This window comes from Oncorhynchus nerka, linkage group LG7, assembly GCF_034236695.1.
Source record: "Oncorhynchus nerka isolate Pitt River linkage group LG7, Oner_Uvic_2.0, whole genome shotgun sequence".
Classification (NCBI taxonomy): domain Eukaryota; kingdom Metazoa; phylum Chordata; class Actinopteri; order Salmoniformes; family Salmonidae; genus Oncorhynchus; species Oncorhynchus nerka.
In genome coordinates, this window is record NC_088402.1 from 86,630,955 (window position 1) to 86,651,453 (window position 20,499).

Below are 20,499 nucleotides of genomic sequence, written 5' to 3' on the forward strand. Positions count from 1 at the left end.
TTTCCTGTCTAGAGACAACATGTATTCTGTAGCTACTAGGCAGCAGTACCGGCCTTTTCCTGTCTAGAGACAACATGTATTCTGTAGCTACTAGGCAGCAGTACAGTCCTTTTCCTGTCTACAGACAACATGTATTCTGTAGTTACTAGGCAACAGTACTGTCCTTTTCCTGTCTACAGACATGTATTCTGTAGTTACTAGGCAGCAGTACCAGCCTTTTCCTGTCTAGAGACAACATGTATTCTGTAGTTACTAGGCAGCAGTACCAGCCTTTTCCTGTCTAGAGACAACATGTATTCTGTAGTTACTAGGCAACAGTACAGTCCTTTTCCTGTCTAGAGACAACATGTATTCTGTAGTTACTAGGCAACAGTACAGTCCTTTTCCTGTCTAGAGACAACATGTATTCTGTAGTTACTAGGCAACAGTACTGTCATTTTCCTGTCTAGAGACAACATGTATTCTGTAGTTACTAGGCAGCAGTACCAGCCTTTTCCTGTCTAGAGACAACATGTATTCTGTAGTTACTAGGCAACAGTACAGTCCTTTTCCTGTCTAGAGACAACATGTATTCTGTAGTTACTAGGCAACAGTACAGTCCTTTTCCTGTCTAGAGACAACATGTATTCTGTAGTTACTAGGCAGCAGTACAGTCCTTTTCCGTAATTAGTTTGTATTATTTCACCTTTATTTATCATGCGTCAGACAGTTGTTATGGTTGCAAAATAAAAGTGCTTTAAAAACTGGGTTCCCCAGATAATGTGCTGTTAAATGGAACTATGTGGGGGGAAAAACAGGACCTGGTCTTTTTGACCTTGAAGAAGAGGTCAATCTGGTAGTTTCTCTATTCCAGATGGTGGATGTGACGTCCTAGAGGGACGATGATGTCATGCTCACCATGCTCTCTGAAAGGCAATTAGATTACACATCTGTTTTGTTGTTGTTGTTGTGTTAATTATATACAATTTCAATAGAGAGAGAAGGCAACGCTGGTTTCAAAGCTGGTTGCCCAATAGAGAGAGAAGGCAACGCTGGTTTCAAAGCTGGTTGCCCAATAGAGAGAGAAGGCAACGCTGGTTGCCCAACGGGCCTGAGAGGGGAGTGGGGGGCACATGAAAGAAGGTATTAGTGAAAAGTCTATTAAAAAAATACTGTTTCTTTTGGAGGAGAAAAATAGACAAATACTGATCAAATCTACACATCAAACTAATGGCACATACATACACAGGATCAAATACAACATTCTAAACATAGGAACATATAAGCTGAAATTTTAAAAGAAAAAAAACTTCTTCTTTTTTAAAGATTGAAAGTGCTAGAATTCAGATTAGCTCACAGAAACCCAGGGAGGACAAACTCAATGCCAATTGACGTTTCTTTTTTAATCAATAAATGCTCAATAAATGAATAAAAAGATAAATGCTAAATTTGAGTGCTACAATTTTGTCTGGAATTGGATATAGCCATGGTCTTTCAAAATGTAAACTTGATGTACACAAAAAATATATATGTTTTAAGCATAGCTTTTAAACAATTATATAAATATTTATATTCAATTACCACTATAAGAAAGAGGCAAATTCTTTCAAAGATGCGAACCACATTTCTTCACGATCAATCATTAAATGTTCCTAATTTAGATAATTTCCCAGCCTATTGGAAGTGTCAACATGAACTTTGGGGATTCATACCTGAACGTATTACTTCACAAGTATTGGTTGGTAGTGGCGCTCTGTCACAACCAAACACATGTTTCTTTTACGTTGGATTTCTTTTCACATATTTGGCAACTACTTTTATAGGTCAGTCTAATTAGCTGACTGAAGAGGCAATAGTAGGCTCTGATCGGTTGGTCAATTAGAATAACAATTCTACCATTATTAAAATGAAATAATAAAATATTTATTTTAATGAGCAATTGTGCAAGATTTTGTTTCCTCTCCCCAGGTTTTGGGAAGAAAAAAAATTCCCAAATAAAATGAGGTGATGTGTTGTGTCGTTTCAAGGTCCTGTTTTAACAAACAGAAAATAAAAATATCATATAACAACAACAAAAAAACGACTAAGAAATATCCTAGTCAGTCATCCCATGCTTTGAATGTCAAAGAGCAGGCTGGAGACTTGTCTGTTCTGGATATTGTGTATTTCTTTAAGACCCTTTCCTCCTGAAACCAGGAAGCAGCTGAGTGAGGAGTACAGACAGGAAGGGAAACAGTTCAAATCTGTACCACTGTGCATGTTTACATCTTGCAATGTTGAAATGTTCTCTGTTCCCAGCAACTGTAGCTAAAAGCAGCAATTTGTTTTGTTTTCCTTATGTTATATAGTTGTAGTTTTTCTTTTCTTCATACTTGGCGTCTACTTGAAACTACATGTTTACTAATAGTTGCATATGGACTGGGCTGAGTACTCAAACAGACAACGTCAAAGAGAGTTGAGAAAGTTGCAAACCAAGAGGATAATATATGAATACTGTTAATATCAGTCCTTGTACGCTCAAGATGCACTTTGACTTTCTTTTGACTAATGGACTTTATATACCCCACGTGCTGGGTGTTCCAAAGCCTATCTCTCGATCTATCAATCAGGACGTCTGTAGGAAAGTGAAACATATCATTCATTTGTTGGCCAAAAACAGGACATTATTAATATTTTCCATCATACAAATATCACTTACGTGATACAGAGCACGTATTATAGTTTTACAACTTTGGGCGCAAGTTTTCAACAGGCTAGTGTATATGAAAAAGGCATCTTAAAACCAGACCTCTTAATCAGGTTGTGTTTCAAACTGATAAAAATAGACTGTCGTACGAGACGATCAAAGACGTCTATGTAAAATCCTACTGGATTATTGTACCACTAACAGCCTACTAACTACATGTGTTTGTTTTAGTAGTACATGAACAGATAAACGAGACATCCAGAGGAGAAAAGCTACAAGGGCAAAGCTAAATACTTCATCCCATTTCTTATCAATAAAATGCCAGATACAGACACATGTAAACCAGCCACATAAAAAAAAAAAAACTTTGTTTTAATACGCCTAAATACACCTTACTGACATAAAAGCAATTCTAATGTTCATTTTTGACGAGATATTTAATACACTGCAAATAACATTCTTTTACACGTTTTCCTTAACTGTCGTCGTTGTTATTTTTGTTCTCTATTCACATATGTCAGGGTTATTATTACCATGTATCTAATAGACTGGATATATATTTGTTTTCATAAAAATAAAAATCATTAATATATGAAAGGTGGGAAAAGGATGTGACATATTGAATGAAAATCCTCATGAGTCAAATAATGACCTGTATTCAAGAGCAGCTTTTATAGGAGGGGTATATCCTCCACATGGGGTCATCCTCACTGGCCTGGCCCTGGTTGAGCAGGTCACGGTGGTTAGCCAAAGAGATTCCTAAAGGTAAAGACACTTCTGCTAAATAAAAGTGCTGCTCTTGAGGAACAACACATGCATGACTTGGCATGTTTTCTACTGACTCAGCTATTTTCACATCTGCTTTTCATTAAATATGTGGGCACCAGTGGTCGCTGTGTTTGGTTATCAACGTTAAAATCAACTCTCTGTTTTCACTTTTATTTTACTTTCTGCAGAAACTGATGAGTCTGAACAGTAATCAGTTATTCCAGTTTTTTTTTAAGAGCACTTTTTCAAGACAGATATTTTGTTGTGTGGTTGTAGCCTATATTAGAGGAGGGTAATGTCCGTGGGGCAGTATCACTTTAGTTCTTCACTAATCTTCCCCCCTGACGATGATGATGATGACAGGGTGTGTTTCTGGGTAGGTGATTCATACTTTTACACTCACGGGAGAGACAACCCAGCATGTTCAGTCACATTTGAAAAAGCAAGAAAATTATATTTCACCCACTTCAAAACTATACTTCTGGGTCACTAGGCTTCTGGGTAACAATATATATATGTTTTTTTTTTTACAATTTTCTCTATAATGAATATTTTTTTCTTAATATTCTGACTTTGTAAAGTACCAGGCCTTCAGGCCTGCAGATGCTGCCTCCTGACTACAGAGTAGAGGGAGGGAAGTGACGAGGGGGAATAGGCTAGTGGTAGAGGTTAAAGAACTCATTCACGGCAACTCACAGTATTATACAGAGCCGTGATCACATGGAACTCCCTTCCATTTCCAGTTACTCAGCAAACAGAAGAATTACCTTTAAAAGAAACAAAATAAACAGCATCTCATGGAACAGAGGGGACTGTGAGGTGACACACACACACACACACACACACACACACACACACACATTAACACTAACACAAAGACACACTAACACAGACACACTCTAACACACTCTTAACACACATACACACAGACACACTAGCACACAGACACACTAACAGACACTAGCACACAGAGACACTAGCACACAGACACACTAAGAGACACACACTAACACACAGACACACTAAGAGACACGCACTCTAACACACACACACATATTTGAGATGTATTGTTTGTACATCCCTGTATTTTAATTTGTGTGACTGTCCTTGTGTATCAGTGTTTTGTTACTTGTCGTGTTTTTTGTGGACCCCAGGAAGAGTAGCTGCTGATTCTACAAAAGCTAAATGGGGATCCAACTAAACAAACATCAACAAAGCGAGAGGGATTCAATCATCACAGCTAAAGAAAGGCCAAACAAAAGCTCCTTAGTTTGAAAGTTTCTCGTCTTTTCCTTTTTGTTTCAACAAAGGGATTTAGTTTCCTCTGGAGCTCAATCAAAAGCTTTTGTGCACTTCAATTAAGGCTTCTAAGTGTTCAAGTGTTTTTATGTCCACCCTTGCAGCCCAAGAGGCCCCTTGGCCCCTGGGTGTGAGGCAGTGAGCTGAGGATGATGGCCTGGGGGGCCCCTCATTGGAAGGCCTGGTGAAAGCGAGGCAGGGTGGTCGTGCTGAGGCTGGAGCTAAACACTGGCGGGAGAGGGTGCAGGGGCCCTAGACCCAGGCCCCTGCTGGAGCCATGCTGCTCCTGAGCTTGAGGTTGCAAAGAGGTAAGAGGTGCGGCTGTGGCAGCGGCGTGGGGCTCAGTGCCACGCAAGGATGACGAAGAGGAGGAAGAGGAGGAGGCAGCAGATGAGGTGTACCCCATGACTAGTCCTGCTGTGCTGATGGGGGCGTTGTAGGGGGGCAGGTTGAGAGGCAGGAAGCCCAGCAGGTGAGAGAAGTCCATGTTAGCTGTGCACAGAGACTCAGCGATGACAGCAGGGCTCTTAGACAGGAGGGGGTCACCACACAGCTCGTCTGTCAGGCCTGAGGGGTGCTCTAGTCCCTCCTTGGGGGGTGAGGCAGCAGCGTGATGATGATCACCTGAGTGGTGGCCCGGCAGCCCACTCTGCAGATCCATGAGAAAGCTCTCCATCTCCACTTTGAGGGGCTTGTCCAGCAGGTATGAGGTAGATCCCAGCTGGTACTTGGGTGGAGGCTGGGCGTGCTGTTGCTGCTGGTGCTGTTGGGGCTGCTGCAGGTGGGGCAGCGGGGGGGAGTTTTGGATGTGGTGGTGATGGTGGTGGTGGTGGTGGTGGTGGTGCGGGGGATGGAGGGGGGGCTCCATGTGGCAGCCCATCCCCATGGCAGTGGACAGGGAGCCGGGCATCAGAGAGTGGTGGTGGCCCACCTCAGGGTTGGACATGGCCTGGAGGTGGTGGGGGTTGTACATGCCCATGGGGAAGGGGGTGCCGCTGAGGAACGGCTTGGCCAGCATGTGGTCTTTGCTGGAACCCATACTGCACATCATAGGGCTGAGCTCCTCTTTGACGGTGCAGGGGGAGGAGCCAGAGCCCAGCATGCCTTGCATGTCCAGAGGCTCAGTCTTTATCTTCAGCAGCTCCTGAGAGTGGCTCTTCTTCACATGCCGCGTCAGGTGGTCCTTCCTGCCGAGCGCTGGGCGCAGTACTGACACAGGAAGTCCTTTCTGCCGGTGTGGACCACCATGTGGCGACGCACGTCCTTCCGTGTGTAGAAGCGGCGGTCACAGTGGTCACATGGATGCTTCTTCTCCTTGGCACCTCCGGAGGACTTGCCCGAGTGGCTCTTGAGATGCTCCATCAGGGCAGGGGTACTCTCGTAGCTCTGCAGGCACACCTTACAGGTGAGGTCCCCAGCTGTGGCTGAATGCATGGCCACATGACGCTTGTAGCCCAGCTTGGTGTTGTAGTGCTTGCCACATTCCTCACACTTGAAGGCCTCTTTGTTGGGGTCATGGGTCTGCAGGTGGTTCTTCAGGTGATCTTTGCGGTGAAACATTTTCTCGCAGAACGAGCACTGGTGAGTTTTCTGCGGAGAGTGTGTGGCCATATGCCTGGATAACGAAGAGAGTACAGTATGAGAAAAAAGTTAGTCAGTGAAAGTGTTTTAGAGCAACTGTTTAAAAACTCTTGGTGGAGTGATGTTTTACCTGAACAGTTTATATTTGGAGCTGAAGGCCTTAGGACAGTGTGGCTGGGAGCAGTGGAATGGTTTTTCTCCCGTGTGACAGAAAGAGTGAAGCCGAAGCTTATCCTGCGAACCAAACCAAGTCCCACACACCAAACACTCGTTGCCGCTGGCTCGCTCTTCCCTCTCTCTCTCTCTCTCTGTCCGTGGCAGGGTAGTGTCGCTGTACAGCTCGGCAGCGGCTAGTCGTTCCTCGTCCTCCGGCGTCAGTGCTGTAACATGGCGTGGAGCCTCGGCGGCACCAGCTGCCATGGCAGCCCTAGGGTGCTGTTGCCATGAAACCCCGGCCGTGGCTTCCCTGCCTTCCAGGCTCTACGTGGGGAGTGGTGGAGGGCAGTGTAGGGCGTGGCTCCAGGCAGGACCGGGTAGGGCTTAGGAGGGCTACGGTCTGGGCCTCAGATAGTGCTGCTGTTGTCAATGTCTGCTGATAAAACAAAAGTATTTGTGTACTTGTTGTTGCACTATGATGTGAGTGTGCAATTGTGTACATTTTCAAATTCCCTCACTCACTCACTCACTCACTCACTCACACTCACTCACTCACTCACTCACTCACTCGGTCCCAACAGCTATGGTTGGGGGTGAGTAGGAAATGATTCAATCAGTGTCGCTGAAGATCTGCGATAAAATGTAAAGGCAATTTCCCGTTGAGCAGACATATGCAGCGTTTCCCACGGGGAACCAGTATGAAAACTAATATGGAAATGTATGAACTCTCTATTGTGAGTCGCTCTGGACAAGAACAACTGCTAAATGACTCAAATGTTTAAAAATAAGAATGTAAAATGAATCCACCGCCTAAGGACTGATTGTTTTTCTGCTATGAAAATGGACAAACAGACTTGACTTGTGACTTGGACAGGGCAGAGTTCCAGTCCAAACACCCGTTGGGCACTAGGGGGCACTAAAGGACAATGTGGCATAGTGGTACACAAATGAAAAGTGACGAATAGGAATGTCTGAGACAGTTCATTCCCAGTCGTTGAGTCATTCAGCCATCCCACTCGTCACAGTATTCATCTATGTAAAATGTCAACGTCTTATCCACTGAACGTTAGCCACGTGTTACCGATGTTTAGCACATACCTGTTGTGTGCTTGGCTTCATACATGTCCTCATCATGTTGTGTGCTTGGCTTCATACATGTCCTCATCATGTTGTGTGCTTGGCTTCATACATGTCCTCATCATGTTGTGTGCTTGGCTTCATACATGTCCTCATCATGTTGTGTGCTTGGCTTCATACATGTCCTCATCATGTTGTGTGACTCCCCCCCCCAAAAAAAACATGGATGCACAAAGCAGGCATTGTGTGTGTGTGTGTGTGTGTGTGTGTGTGTGTGTGTGTGTACATGCATGTACATGTTATGAAGCTGGATAAGGCTCACATAATCCTACAGAAAACGATGAATCACACTCAGCCCCAGGGTATGGGGTGGGGGGGTTACCATAGACTGGTACCGGTTCATTTATCTGCCTAAATTCATCAGATTCCTCTAATGTATAAATCCCTACCTTTAAATAAGAACAACACTTGTCTAGTTTGGTCAGATTAAAATGAAAATCCAACCGTTGCAGAGTGATACTGTAACTACATGTCTGGATACAGTTTCTTTCCTGAGTGATATTTCATATAATAATCATCATAATAATAATTATAATAATAATAATAATAGAAGCCATTTAACAGACACTTTTATCCAAAGCCACTTACAGTCATGTCAAGCGTACATTTCTTACACCTTCCAAGTAACACTGTTGTACCATGTCTTTAAGTCACCTCTGCTGTCACCTCCGACCCCTCTCCTCCCACACAGCTAAGTCACATGGTCAAGTCCAAGGTCACCCTGGTCTGGCTCCTACTAACCACACCTGTGCCCCCACACTTGATATACACACAGGAAACTGTTGAGAGTGGAAAAACCCAGCAACGTTGCAGTTCTTGACACAAACCGGTGCGCCTGGCACCTACTACCGTACCCTGTTCAAAGCACTTAAATCTTTTGTCTTGCCCATTCACCCTCTGAATGGCACACATACACAATCCATGTTTCGATTGTCACAAGACCTAAAAAAAAATGGTTCTTTAACCCGTCTCCTCCCCTTCATCTACACTGATTGAAGTGGATTTAACAAGAGACATCAATAAGGGATCATAGCTTTCACCTGGATTCAGCTGGTCAGTCTGTCATGTTCAGAATGTTTTGTACACTCCGTCTAAATAAGTGTGTGCATACACACACACACAACACACACACACACAGCACACACACGACACACACAACACACACACGACACACACAACACACACACGACACACACAACACACACACACGACACACACACACACACAGACACTAACCCAGTTCCCACTACCCCATCTCTGTTGATAGGTGCAGTGTGATCTCTGGGATTCTCTGAGACAGAGAGGCTACAGGTCTGAATTGTATGAATTAATGAGAGACATCACACGGAGTACACTACACCTCACACCCTGACCCCTGACAGTTCTAGTCCTGCATCACACGGAGTACACTACACCTCACACCATGACCCCTGACAGTTCTAGTCCTGCATCACACAAAGTACACTACACCTCACACCGTGACCCCTGACCCCTGACAGTTCTAGTCCTGCATCACACGGCGTCCACTACACCTCACACCGTGACCCCTGCCAGTTCTAGTCCTGCATCACATGGAGTACACTACACCTCACACCGTGACCCCTGCCAGTTCTAGTCCTGCATCACATGGCGTACACTACATCTCACACCGTGACCCCTGACCCCTGCCAGTTCTAGCCCTGCATCACATGGCGTACACTACACCTCACACCGTGACCCCTGCCCCGCCGGTCCTAGGCATCACATCCAATAACTAACGCTTCCTACATAAAAACACCTAGCATCTACAACAGGACTCAACAACAAGACTTGTTTCTGCTATGTCATGTAATCATTTCAGGACGAATAACACACCACCAACAACACACAACTGAGCTCCACATAAGACCTCTTCATCAGCCCCGTAATATATAGTGGTAACCAACACCTCCATCAATCCCAACCTAGAACTATCTCACCATCTAACATAATGACCTCCTGAAATCCCCATACTCTCTCCATCTCTGCCGTGACTAAGCTACACCTCTTCATTCCATTACATTAGAATAAAATGAACAAGTCCCATTGTAAAAACCTGCCCACACATCAGTACAGTCGTTTTCTGTCATTTTTCAACCACTAACAGCTTCATACTGTGTGTGGCCCTTCTGCTCTTTGATATGTGTATGAGCTATACACGCTATGTTCCTCTGATGATTTAAATGTCCTTTACTTCGTTCTTTATTTGTCTTTGTTCGTTTCCCCTGACCCATCAGGCTCCGCCCCTCGCCCTCCTCTGCAGGGACCACAGTATGTGTGATAGTCAGGGAGGTAGTCATGGAGGAAGACAGGGAGGAAGTCAGGAGGGTAGTCATGGAGGTAGTCAGGGGGAAGTCAGGAGGGTAGTCAGGGAGGTAGTCAGGAAGGTAGTCAGGAGGGTAGTCAGGAGGGTAGTCAAGGAGGTAGTCAGGAGGGTAGTCAGGGAGGTAGTCAGGAGGGTAGTCAGGGAGGTAGTCAGGAGGGTAGTCAGGGAGGAAGTCAAGAGGGTAGTCAGGAAGGTAGTCGGGGCGGTAGTCAGGGAGGAAGTCAGGAGGGTAGTCAGGTAGGAAGTCAGGAGGGTAGTCGGGTAGGAAGTCAGGAGGGTAGTCGGTGGTAGTCAGGAGAGTAGTCAGGGAGGAAGTCAGGAGGGTAGTCCAGGGGTAGTCAGGAGAGTAGTCAGGGAGGTAGTCAGGAGGGTAGTCAGGGAGGAAGTCAAGAGGGTAGTCAGGAAGGTAGTCGGGAGGGTAGTCAGGAGAGTAGTCAGGGAGGTAGTCAGGGAGGAAGTCAGGGAGGGTAGTCAGGGAGAGTAGTCAGGATAGCCATAGCAAAGCACCGCACGCAATGCTTTCCCACTTGGCGCACACTGGTTGAATCAACGCTGTTTCCCGTCATTTCAATTAAATTACGATGAAGCAACGCTGAATTGACGTCTGAAGATGGAAATGGTAGCCTTCGCCCAAACGGTACTGTATATTCACTGTGAATGTCTATAAATAATAAACCTATGCACAATGATTTCATCATGTGGTAGCATTGTAAAGCATTGTCTACCCAGGAAAGATTAAAGCATTGTCTACCCAGGACAGAGTAAAGTATTTTCTACCCCAGGACAGAGTAGAGCATTGTCTACCCCAGGACAGAGTAAAGTATTGTCTACCCCAGGACAGAGTAAAGTATTGTCTACCCCAGGACAGAGTAGAGCATTGTCTACCCAGGACAGAGTAAAGCATTGTCTACCCCAGGACAGAGTAGAGCATTGTCTACCCCAGGACAGAGTAAAGCATTGTCTACCCCAGGACAGAGTAGAGCATTGTCTACCCCAGGACAGAGAAGAGTATTGTCTACCCCAGGAAAGAGAAAAGCATTGTCTACCCAGGGGCAGAGTAATCTACTGTCCACGCTAACAATTGTCAGTGCTGAGTGTTTCCATGCATTGCAGACAAAAATAGAATATACTGAGATAACAAATCAACATCCAGGAAGAGTATCTCATCACAGGTCCATCACAAATATGGACAGCAGGATGTGGTTTAACAAGACTAGCATGTATAAAAAGGTTTCTCTATGAGAAAACCCTTCCACATGCAACTGTCTAGTCTAAAACCTAGAACCTAGTCTGTCTAGTCTAAAACCTAGAACCTAGTCTAACTGTAGTCTAAAACCTAGAACCTAGTCTAACTGTAGTCTAAAACCTAGAACCTAGTCTAACTGTAGTCTAGAACATAGAACCTAGTCTAACTGTCCAGTCTAAAACCTAGAACCTAGTCTGTCTAGTCTAAAACCTAGAACCTAGTCTAACTGTCTAGTCTAAAACCTAGAACCTAGTCTGTCTAGTCTAAAACCTAGAACCTAGTCTAACTGTAGTCTAAAACCTAGAACCTAGTCTAACTGTAGTCTAAAACCTAGAACCTAGTCTAACTGAAGTCTAAAACCTAGAACCTAGTCTAACTCTAATCTAAAACCTAGAACAGAAATTCCCCTCTACTTTCCAACTGTTCCAAGTGTCTTTGGTTTTGTCCAAGATGAAAGAGCTTCCACATTCCTTTCCTTTGGGGTCAGGGGTCATCTCGTACACTTTTCTCTGGCTCCTGCATGTGGAGTTGTTTTAACCCTTTCACAGTCACACCGCTGAAATGAGGGGCGCTAGGCAGAAGGTAGGCACAGAGTAGTCAGGGCTGTGAGAGCTGTGAGAGCAGAGGGCCTGAGGCTACAGAACCTGTTCAACTAAACCACTGAGATAAATATAGAATATAGAAACTGAGTTCAGCTTCCTGAGCTTAGGTGACAACAGCCACACTCACCAGGGGAGAGGAGGGGCAAAACACTGATTACAAAAATATTGTGACAAATATACATAAATACACAAACAAACTCGCTGGTTATATCCGTGTCACCTTGTGTGAATATTTTGGTAGTGTAACCTCTTTTTGCCTTTATCTGAGAATATTATGATAGTTCATGCCAGTATAGCATGTCTGACTAGTTTGAAAGTTCAAGAGGATGTGTGAGAAAGGGAGTTTCCAGAGAGAATTGGACAGATCGATGCTATCGAGATATCGTAAGAGAGGGTGTGGGGGAGAGCTTCTGCAAGTGAGTGAGTGAAAGATAGGGAATGAGAGAGAGACGGTGAGCGAAGGACTGAGAAACTGAGTGAGGGACTGAGAGGGAGGACGAATAGAAAAACAGAGAGAGACTGCAGGTCTGGAGGGGGGGGGGTGTCACTTGCAACAGTGGAATTCGCCTTTAGCAATAGTGTAGTGACTCCACAGTGGAGGTTGGCAAGTCATGCTTTACCAACCACATGGACAAAAGAGTGACAGGGGAGGAAGTGGAGACACTCCTACAGACAGGACCAGATAGGAGAGTAGAAAGGAGAGTGAGGTGGGAGGTGTTCCGTTGAATAGCATAGCTCCTTGCATCGCGAACTGCTCAGAGAGGACTATGTATGGTGACCGACAACAACGATCAACGCAGTGATCAACAAGTTCTGAAAGTGGGCTTTTATGTGGCTGCTGTCAAGTTCTCTCTCTGAACAAGTCAACCCCTCGGTTGTCTCTCCCTCCCTCCTTTCCTCTCTCCCACCATTCACATAAATGGGCAGGTTTCGGTTCCTCTAATGGTTGTTGGCTTTGACAGCCTGGTCTTATAGACTAGACGTAACATAGTATACGTAAATGTGTTATTTCACTTCTTTTTTAAAATTATATATTTTTTTAACTTCAGTTGATTTTAGCACTTTCTTTTTTTAAACTGCATTGTTGGTTTAAGGGCTTGTAAGTTTGCATTTCACTGTAAGGTCTACCTACACCTGTTGTACTCGGCGCATGTGACAAAGAACATTTTATTTTATTTTACTTGAAATTCGGGACACTCAAATTAGTGTATGTTACTTTTGGTATGGTCACATAAGACAGAAGACAAAAACTAAAGTAAGGTGGTTGGTTGGGGTGTCTGGGTAGGCATATAACCCAAATATCTAGCAACCCAAAGGTTGTGTGTTCGAATCTCATCCTTCCACTGACCTTAACTCCTTACCTGAACGCTTAACCCCAACCTACCTAACGCCACCTTAGCCACCTACATAACGTTAGCCATCTAGCCAACGTTAGCATTAGCCACCTACCTAACGTAAGCCACCTATCTAAAGTTAGCATTAGCCACCTACCTAACGTTAGCCACCCAGCTAACGTTAGCATTAGCCACCTACCTAACGTTAGCCACAACAAATACAAAATGGATTGATGGACATACACAAATGAATACATACCACATTAAACGTAAATCCAGGACACCACAATTAGTATGATATTTTACGTTTGGTATGGTACGTCTACCCCTGAGTCCAGGTTGGTTTTGACCTCCTGGTGTGGAGGATTTTGTAGAGTTGGTGGTGGTGGGGAGAGGGGACAGAAGAGGAACCCCTCCCTGGCACGCCTGAAGAAGACTCTGTGCCAAACCCGCACATTCCCGGCAGTTGGAGCCAGTAGGCCTGGACAGGCAGCAAGCAGTGGGTTCGGGATGTGGCCAAACAACTCTGCGCTCTGCCCGGGCTAAAGATAGCCCCTGTGGTTGTGGGGACTCATCTGACAGTTACAGAGGAACACCTTCATGAGGGCTCTGTCTCTCCTCGGTTCACTTTTCACTGTTGGATCTTCCAAGTCAGTTTTGTCTTTCTTTCTTTTTTTTTTTACTTTTGTAAATCCAGCACAGATTATGAGTGATTGAAACCCAGGGGAAGTATTTATTTTTTACACTAAAACAGCCTTTTCATCTGTCAGCCAACAATAAAAAATCATTGACAAATCTGTGGTAACCAAAGAGATTTGGTCCCTTTCTGTGTTGTATCTACTACTCTGTGTGTGTCTATGGATACATCCTGCGACAGTAATGATAGCGGGAGGTCAACTGGGTTTTGTTCTGTTACACCACATACCCTGCAGAGACTGTTGTGTATGGTACACTGTTGTGTATGTGGTACTGTTGTGTATGTGGTACTGTTGTGTATGTGGTACTGTTGTGTATGGGGCACTGTTGTGTATGTGGTACTGTTGTGTATGTGGTACTGTTGTGTATGTGGTACTGTTGTGTATGGGGTACTGTTGTGTGAGGGGCACTGTTGTGTATGGGGTACTGTTGTGTATGGGGCACTGTTGTGTATGGGGTACTGTTGTGTATGGGGTACTGTTGTGTATGGGGTACTGTTGTGTATGGGGTACTGTTGTGTATGGGGTACTGTTGTGTATGGGGTACTGTTGTGTATTGTACACTGTTGTGTATGGGGTACTGTTGTGTATGGGGTACTGTTGTGTATGGGGTACTGTTGTGTATGGGGGACTGTTGTGTATGGGGTACTGTTGTGTATGGGGTACTGTTGTGTGAGGGGCACTGTTGTGTATGGGGTACTGTTGTGTATGGGGCACTGTTGTGTATGGTGCACTGTTGTGTATGTGGCACTGTTGTGTATGGTGCACTGTATGGGCCACTGTTGTGTATGGGGCACTGTTGTGTATGGGGCACTGTTGTGTATGGGGTACTGTTGTGTATGGGGTACTGTTGTGTATGGGGCACAGTTGTGTATGGGGCACTGTTGTGTATGGGGCACTGTTGTGTATGGGGCACTGTTGTGTATGGTGCACTGTATGGGCCACTGTTGTGTATGGGGCACTGTATGGGGCACTGTTGTGTATGGGGTACTGTTGTGTATGGGGCACTGTTGTGTATGGGGCACTGTTGTGTATGGTGTACTGTTGTGTATGGGGGACTGTTGTGTATGGGGCACTGTTGTGTATGGGGCACTGTTGTGTATGGGGCACTGTTGTGTATGGGGCACTGTTGTGTATTTGGCACTGTTGTGTATGGGGTAATGTTGTGTATGGGGCACTGTTGTGTATGGGGCACTGTTGTGTATGGGGCACTGTTGTGTATGGGGCACTGTTGTGTATGGGGCACTGTTGTGTATGGGGCACTGTTGTGTGAGGGGCACTGTTGTGTATGGTGCACTGTTGTGTATGGGGCACTGTTGTGTGAGGGGCACTGTTGTGTATGGGGTACTGTTGTGTGAGGGGCACTGTTGTGTATGGGGGACTGTTGTGTATGGGGGACTGTTGTGTATGGGGCACTGTTGTGTGAGGGGCACTGTTGTGTGAGGGGCACTGTTGTGTATGGGGGACTGTTGTGTATGGGGGACTGTTGTGTATGGGGCACTGTTGTGTGAGGGGCACTGTTGTGTATGGGGCAGATGCGTTTGAGGGGCACCTCCCAAAATAAACAGTCTAGATTACAGTACATCATGCATGGTGAGCGATTGGGAGGAGCACCACCCACTACTCACCAACCCATGACACTGTACCTTAACTGGAGAAACAGTACTGTAACCTCTGTCTTCTTCAAGTTTAGTCCCACAGCCCGTCACTAACCTGCCTGCAATTATCCGTGATCAAACGCCTTTCACACACCCTATATTCATTCCATGCATTACAACAAGTGGAGAAAGGAAATACACCTGGAGTATATACACAACCCTGCTGTGTTCACGCTCTGATTGAGACTCTAAAACGAGGCTCTTTCATAGAGCTATCTATCAGAGAAAGACACTAAACACACACCTAATAACTATCCTATTGAAGCCACACAATGGACTTTATGACTGATTCTCTCAAACAACAACACTCTCAATGTGCTGTATAGTCTACTGATAACTCTCAATGTGCTGTATAGTCTGCTGAGAACTCTCAATGTGCTGTATAGTCTGCTGAGAACTCTCAATGTGCTGTATAGTCTGCTGTGCTGTATAGTCTGCTGAGAACTCTCAATGTGCTGTATAGTCTGCTGAGAACTCTCAATGTGCTGTATAGTCTACTGAGAAATCTCAATGTGCTGTATAGTCTACCGAGAACTCTCAATGTGCTGTATAGTCTACTGAGAACTCTCAATGTGCTGTATAGTCTACTGAGAACTCTCAATGTGCTGTATAGTCTACTGAGAACTCTCAATGTGCTGTATAGTCTACCGAGAACTCTCAATGTTCTGTATAGTCTACTGAGAACTCTCAATGTTCTGTATAGTCTGCTGAGAACTCTCAATGTGCTGTATAGTCTGCTGAGAACTCTCAATGTGCTGTATAGTCTACCGAGAACTCTCAATGTTCTGTATAGTCTACTGAGAACTCTCAATGTGCTGTATAGTCTGCTGAGAACTCTCAATGTGCTGTATAGTCTACTGAGAACTCTCAATGTGCTGTATAGTCTACTGAGAACTCTCAATGTGCTGTATAGTCTACTGAGAACTCTCAATGTGCTGTATAGTCTGCTGAGAACTCTCAATGTGCTGTATAGTCTACTGAGAACTCTCAATGTGCTGTATAGTCTGCTGAGAACTCTCAATGTGCTGTATAGTCTACTGAGAACTCTCAATGTGCTGTATAGTCTACTGAGAACTCTCAATGTGCTGTATAGTCTGCTGAGAACTCTCAATGTGCTGTATAGTCTACTGAGAACTCTCAATGTGCTGTATAGTCTACTGAGAACTCTCAATGTGCTGTATAGTCTACTGAGAACTCTCAATGTGCTGTATAGTCTACTGAGAACTCTCAATGTGCTGTATAGTCTACTGAGAACTCTCAATGTGCTGTATAGTCTACTGAGAACTCTCAATGTGCTGTATAGTCTACTGAGAACTCTCAATGTGCTGTATAGTCTGCTGAGAACTCTCAATGTGCTGTATAGTCTACTGAGAACTCTCAATGTGCTGTATAGTCTACTGAGAACTCTCAATGTGCTGTATAGTCTGCTGAGAACTCTCAATGTGCTGTATAGTCTACTGAGAACTCTCAATGTGCTGTATAGTCTACTGAGAACTCTCAATGTGCTGTATAGTCTACTGAGAACTCTCAATGTGCTGTATAGTCTGCTGAGAACTCTCAATGTGCTGTATAGTCTGCTGAGAACTCTCAATGTGCTGTATAGTCTACTGAGAACTCTCAATGTGCTGTATAGTCTGCTGAGAACTCTCAATGTGCTGTATAGTCTGCTGAGAACTCTCAATGTGCTGTATAGTCTACTGAGAACTCTCAATGTGCTGTATAGTCTACTGAGAACTCTCAATGTGTTGTATAGTCTACTGAGAACTCTCAATGTGTTGTAGTCTATTCAGAACGCACTGGGTAGAGACATCTGGACGACACAAGGCATCCTCTTAACGATGGCACGGGATGAAACAGGACTAATTAGAAAATGAACAGGCTCTACAAACAAAGACAAATTTAACAGGGCTTCCCTCCATCCCACCCAGAACTAACACTCATCTGTGGGGAACGATAGTGAAGGAAGAGGAGGGGAGAGTGTGGAGAGGAAGAGGGAGGGAGAGGGAAGGGGAGAGTGTGGAGAGTGAAGGGAAGAGTGTGGAGAGGAAGAGGGAAGGGAGAGTGTGGAGAGGAAGAGGGAAGGAGATGGAAGGGGAGAGGAAGTGGGAAGGGAAGAGTGTGGAGAGGAAGAGGGAAGAGGGAAGGGAAGAGTGTGGAGAGGTAGAGGGAAGGAAGAGTGTGGAGAGGTAGAGGGAAGGGAGAGTGTGGAGAGGAAGAGGGAAGGGAGAGTGTGGAGAGGAAGAGGGAGGGAGAGGGAAGGGGAGAGTGTGGAGAGGAAGAGGGAAGGGAAGAGTGTGGAGAGGAAGAGGGAGGGGAGAGTGTGGAGAGGAAGAGGAGAGGCAACTTCCGGGTTGGAGCGATCTGGTCGCATCCGCGCTTCGGTCTGAAGGTTGTATAACTTTTTCATTACATTTCATTACATTTCATTATAGTACAACGGTCTGATTTGTCTAATCTTAGCAATTTCTTCTTAGCTAGCTACATAGTCGTCGTTGTATCAAAGATAATTGCGTAATTATCGTATTTCGTCGTCTCCTATCTGTCCAACACGTTCACCGTCTACCGTAGCACTGTAGTAACTATCACACTCAACTGAACGACTTGATTAGTGTAGTGTTAGCTAGCTACATAGCTAGCTACATAGTTGTCTTTGCTGTCTTCGTATCCAAGATAATTGTGTAGCTTAGAGTGTGGAGTCTTAGAGTGATAATTGCGTTATTATCGTATTTCGTCGCCCTCCTATCTGCCTAGCAGCTAGCCAGCTAGCATACGTTCACCGGCTACCGTAGCACTGTAGTAACTATCACACTCAACTGAACGACTTGATTAGTGTAGTGTTAGCTAGCTACTTAGCTAGCTACATAGTTGTCTTTGCTGTCTTCGTATCCAAGATAATTGTGTAGCTTAGAGTGTGGAGTCTTAGAGTGATAATTGCGTTATTATCGTATTTCGTCGCCCTCCTATCTGCCTAGCAGCTAGCCAGCTAGCATACGTTCACCGGCTACCGTAGCACTGTAGTAACTATCACACTCAACCGAACGACTTGATTAGTGTAGTATTAGATAGCTACATAGTTGTCTTTGCTGTCTTCGTATCCAAGATAATTGTGTAGTTTAGAGTGTGTAGTCTTAGAGTGATTATCTTAATTCACCGAGGTTAGCTAGCCAGCTATTTTGTCGTCCTTAACGTAGGAGACTCTCCTAGCTAGCCAATAGCCAGCCAACGTCTACTGAATAGAACTTTCGCATTCCGGTCGCATTCCGCGTCGCTCCACAGGTAGTATCACTTTTTCATTTCATTTCATTACAGTCCCAACGGTGTGATTTGTTTGATCATAGCTAGCTACATAGCCGTCTTTGTTTCAAAGATAATTGTGTAGTCTAGAGCGATTTTCTAGGTTAGCTAGCCAGCTATTGTCGTTCTCCTAACGCAACGTAACGTAACCAACACTGCTAGCTAGCCAGCTAGCTCCCGAAAAGCAGCATTGTAGAAACTTCACACTCAACGGTACGACTTGATTAGGGTAGTGTCAACAACGCAGCTAGCCTACCCCAGCAGTACTCTATCATTTTAATCATTTTAGTCAATTAGATTCTTGCTATGTAAGCTTAACTTTCTGAACATTCGAGACGTGTAGTCCACTTGTCATTCCAATCTCCTCTGCATTAGCGTAGCCTCTTCTCTAGCCTGTCAACTATGTGTCTGTCTATCCCTGTTCTCTCCTCTCTGCACAGACCATACAAACACTCCACACCGCATGGCCGCAGCCACCCTAATCTGGTGGTCCCAGCGCGCACGACCCACGTGGAGTTCCAGGTCTCCGGTAGCCTCTGGAACTGCCGATCTGCGGCCAACAAGGCAGAGTTCATCTCAGCCTATGCCTCCATCCAGTCCCTCGACTTCTTGGCTCTGACGGAAACATGGATCACCACAGACAACACCGCTACTCCTACTGCTCTCTCTTCGTCCGCCCACGTGCTCTCGCACACCCCGAGAGCTTCTGGTCAGCGGGGTGGTGGCACCGGGATCCTCATCTCTCCCAAGTGGTCATTCTCTCTTTCTCCCCTTACCCATCTGTCTATCGCCTCCTTTGAATTCCATGCTGTCACAGTTACCAGCCCTTTCAAGCTTAACATCCTTATCATTTATCGCCCTCCAGGTTCCCTCGGAGAGTTCATCGATGAGCTTGATGCCTTGATAAGCTCCTTTCCTGAGGACGGCTCACCTCTCACAGTTCTGGGCGACTTTAACCTCCCCACGTCTACCTTTGACTCATTCCTCTCTGCCTCCTTCTTTCCACTCCTCTCCTCTTTTGACCTCACCCTCTCACCTTCCCCCCTACTCACAAGGCAGGCAATACGCTCGACCTCATCTTTACTAGATGCTGTTCCTCCACTAACCTCATTGCAACTCCCCTCCAAGTCTCCGACCACTACCTTGTATCCTTTTCCCTCTCGCTCTCATCCAACACTTCCCACACTGCCCCTACTCGGATGGTATCGCGCCGTCCCAACCTTCGCTCTCTCTCCCCCGCTACTCTCTCCTCTTCCATCCTATCATCTCTTCCCTCTGCTCAAACCTTCTCCAACCTATCTCCTGATTCTGCCTCCTCAACCCTCCTCTCCTCCCTTTCTGCATCCTTTGACTCTCTATGTCCCCTATCCTCCAGGCCGGCTCGGTCCTCCCTCCCGCTCCGTGGCTCGACGACTCATTGCGAGCTCACAGAACAGGGCTCCGGGCAGCCGAGCGGAAATGGAGGAAAACTCGCCTCCTGCGGACCTGGCATCCTTTCACTCCCTCCTCTCTACATTTTCCTCCTCTGTCTCTGCTGCTAAAGCCACTTTCTACCACTCTAAATTCCAAGCATCTGCCTCTAACCCTAGGAAGCTCTTTGCCACCTTCTCCTCCCTCTTGAATCCTCCTCCCCCTCCTCCCTCTCTGCAGATGACTTCGTCAACCATTTTGAAAAGAAGGTCGACGACATCCGATCCTCGTTTGCTAAGTCAAACGACAC

The 20,499-nt window shown here is 45.4% G+C and overlaps 1 protein-coding gene across 1 annotated transcript in view; it reads right to left on the reverse strand.

Annotated features, from left to right (window-relative positions):
* Positions 1-1,361: 1,361 nt before the first annotated feature.
* LOC115119514 (zinc finger protein PLAGL2-like) overlaps positions 1,362-20,499 on the reverse strand; it is a 43,111-nt gene continuing 23,973 nt past the window's right edge. Inside the window, 3 exon segments of the mRNA XM_065020936.1 lie at positions 1,362-5,926; positions 5,929-6,347; positions 6,444-6,902. Of these exon segments, the coding sequence (XP_064877008.1) occupies positions 4,902-5,926; positions 5,929-6,347; positions 6,444-6,733 (1,734 nt within the window). The 5' untranslated portion in view covers positions 6,734-6,902 and the 3' untranslated portion in view covers positions 1,362-4,901.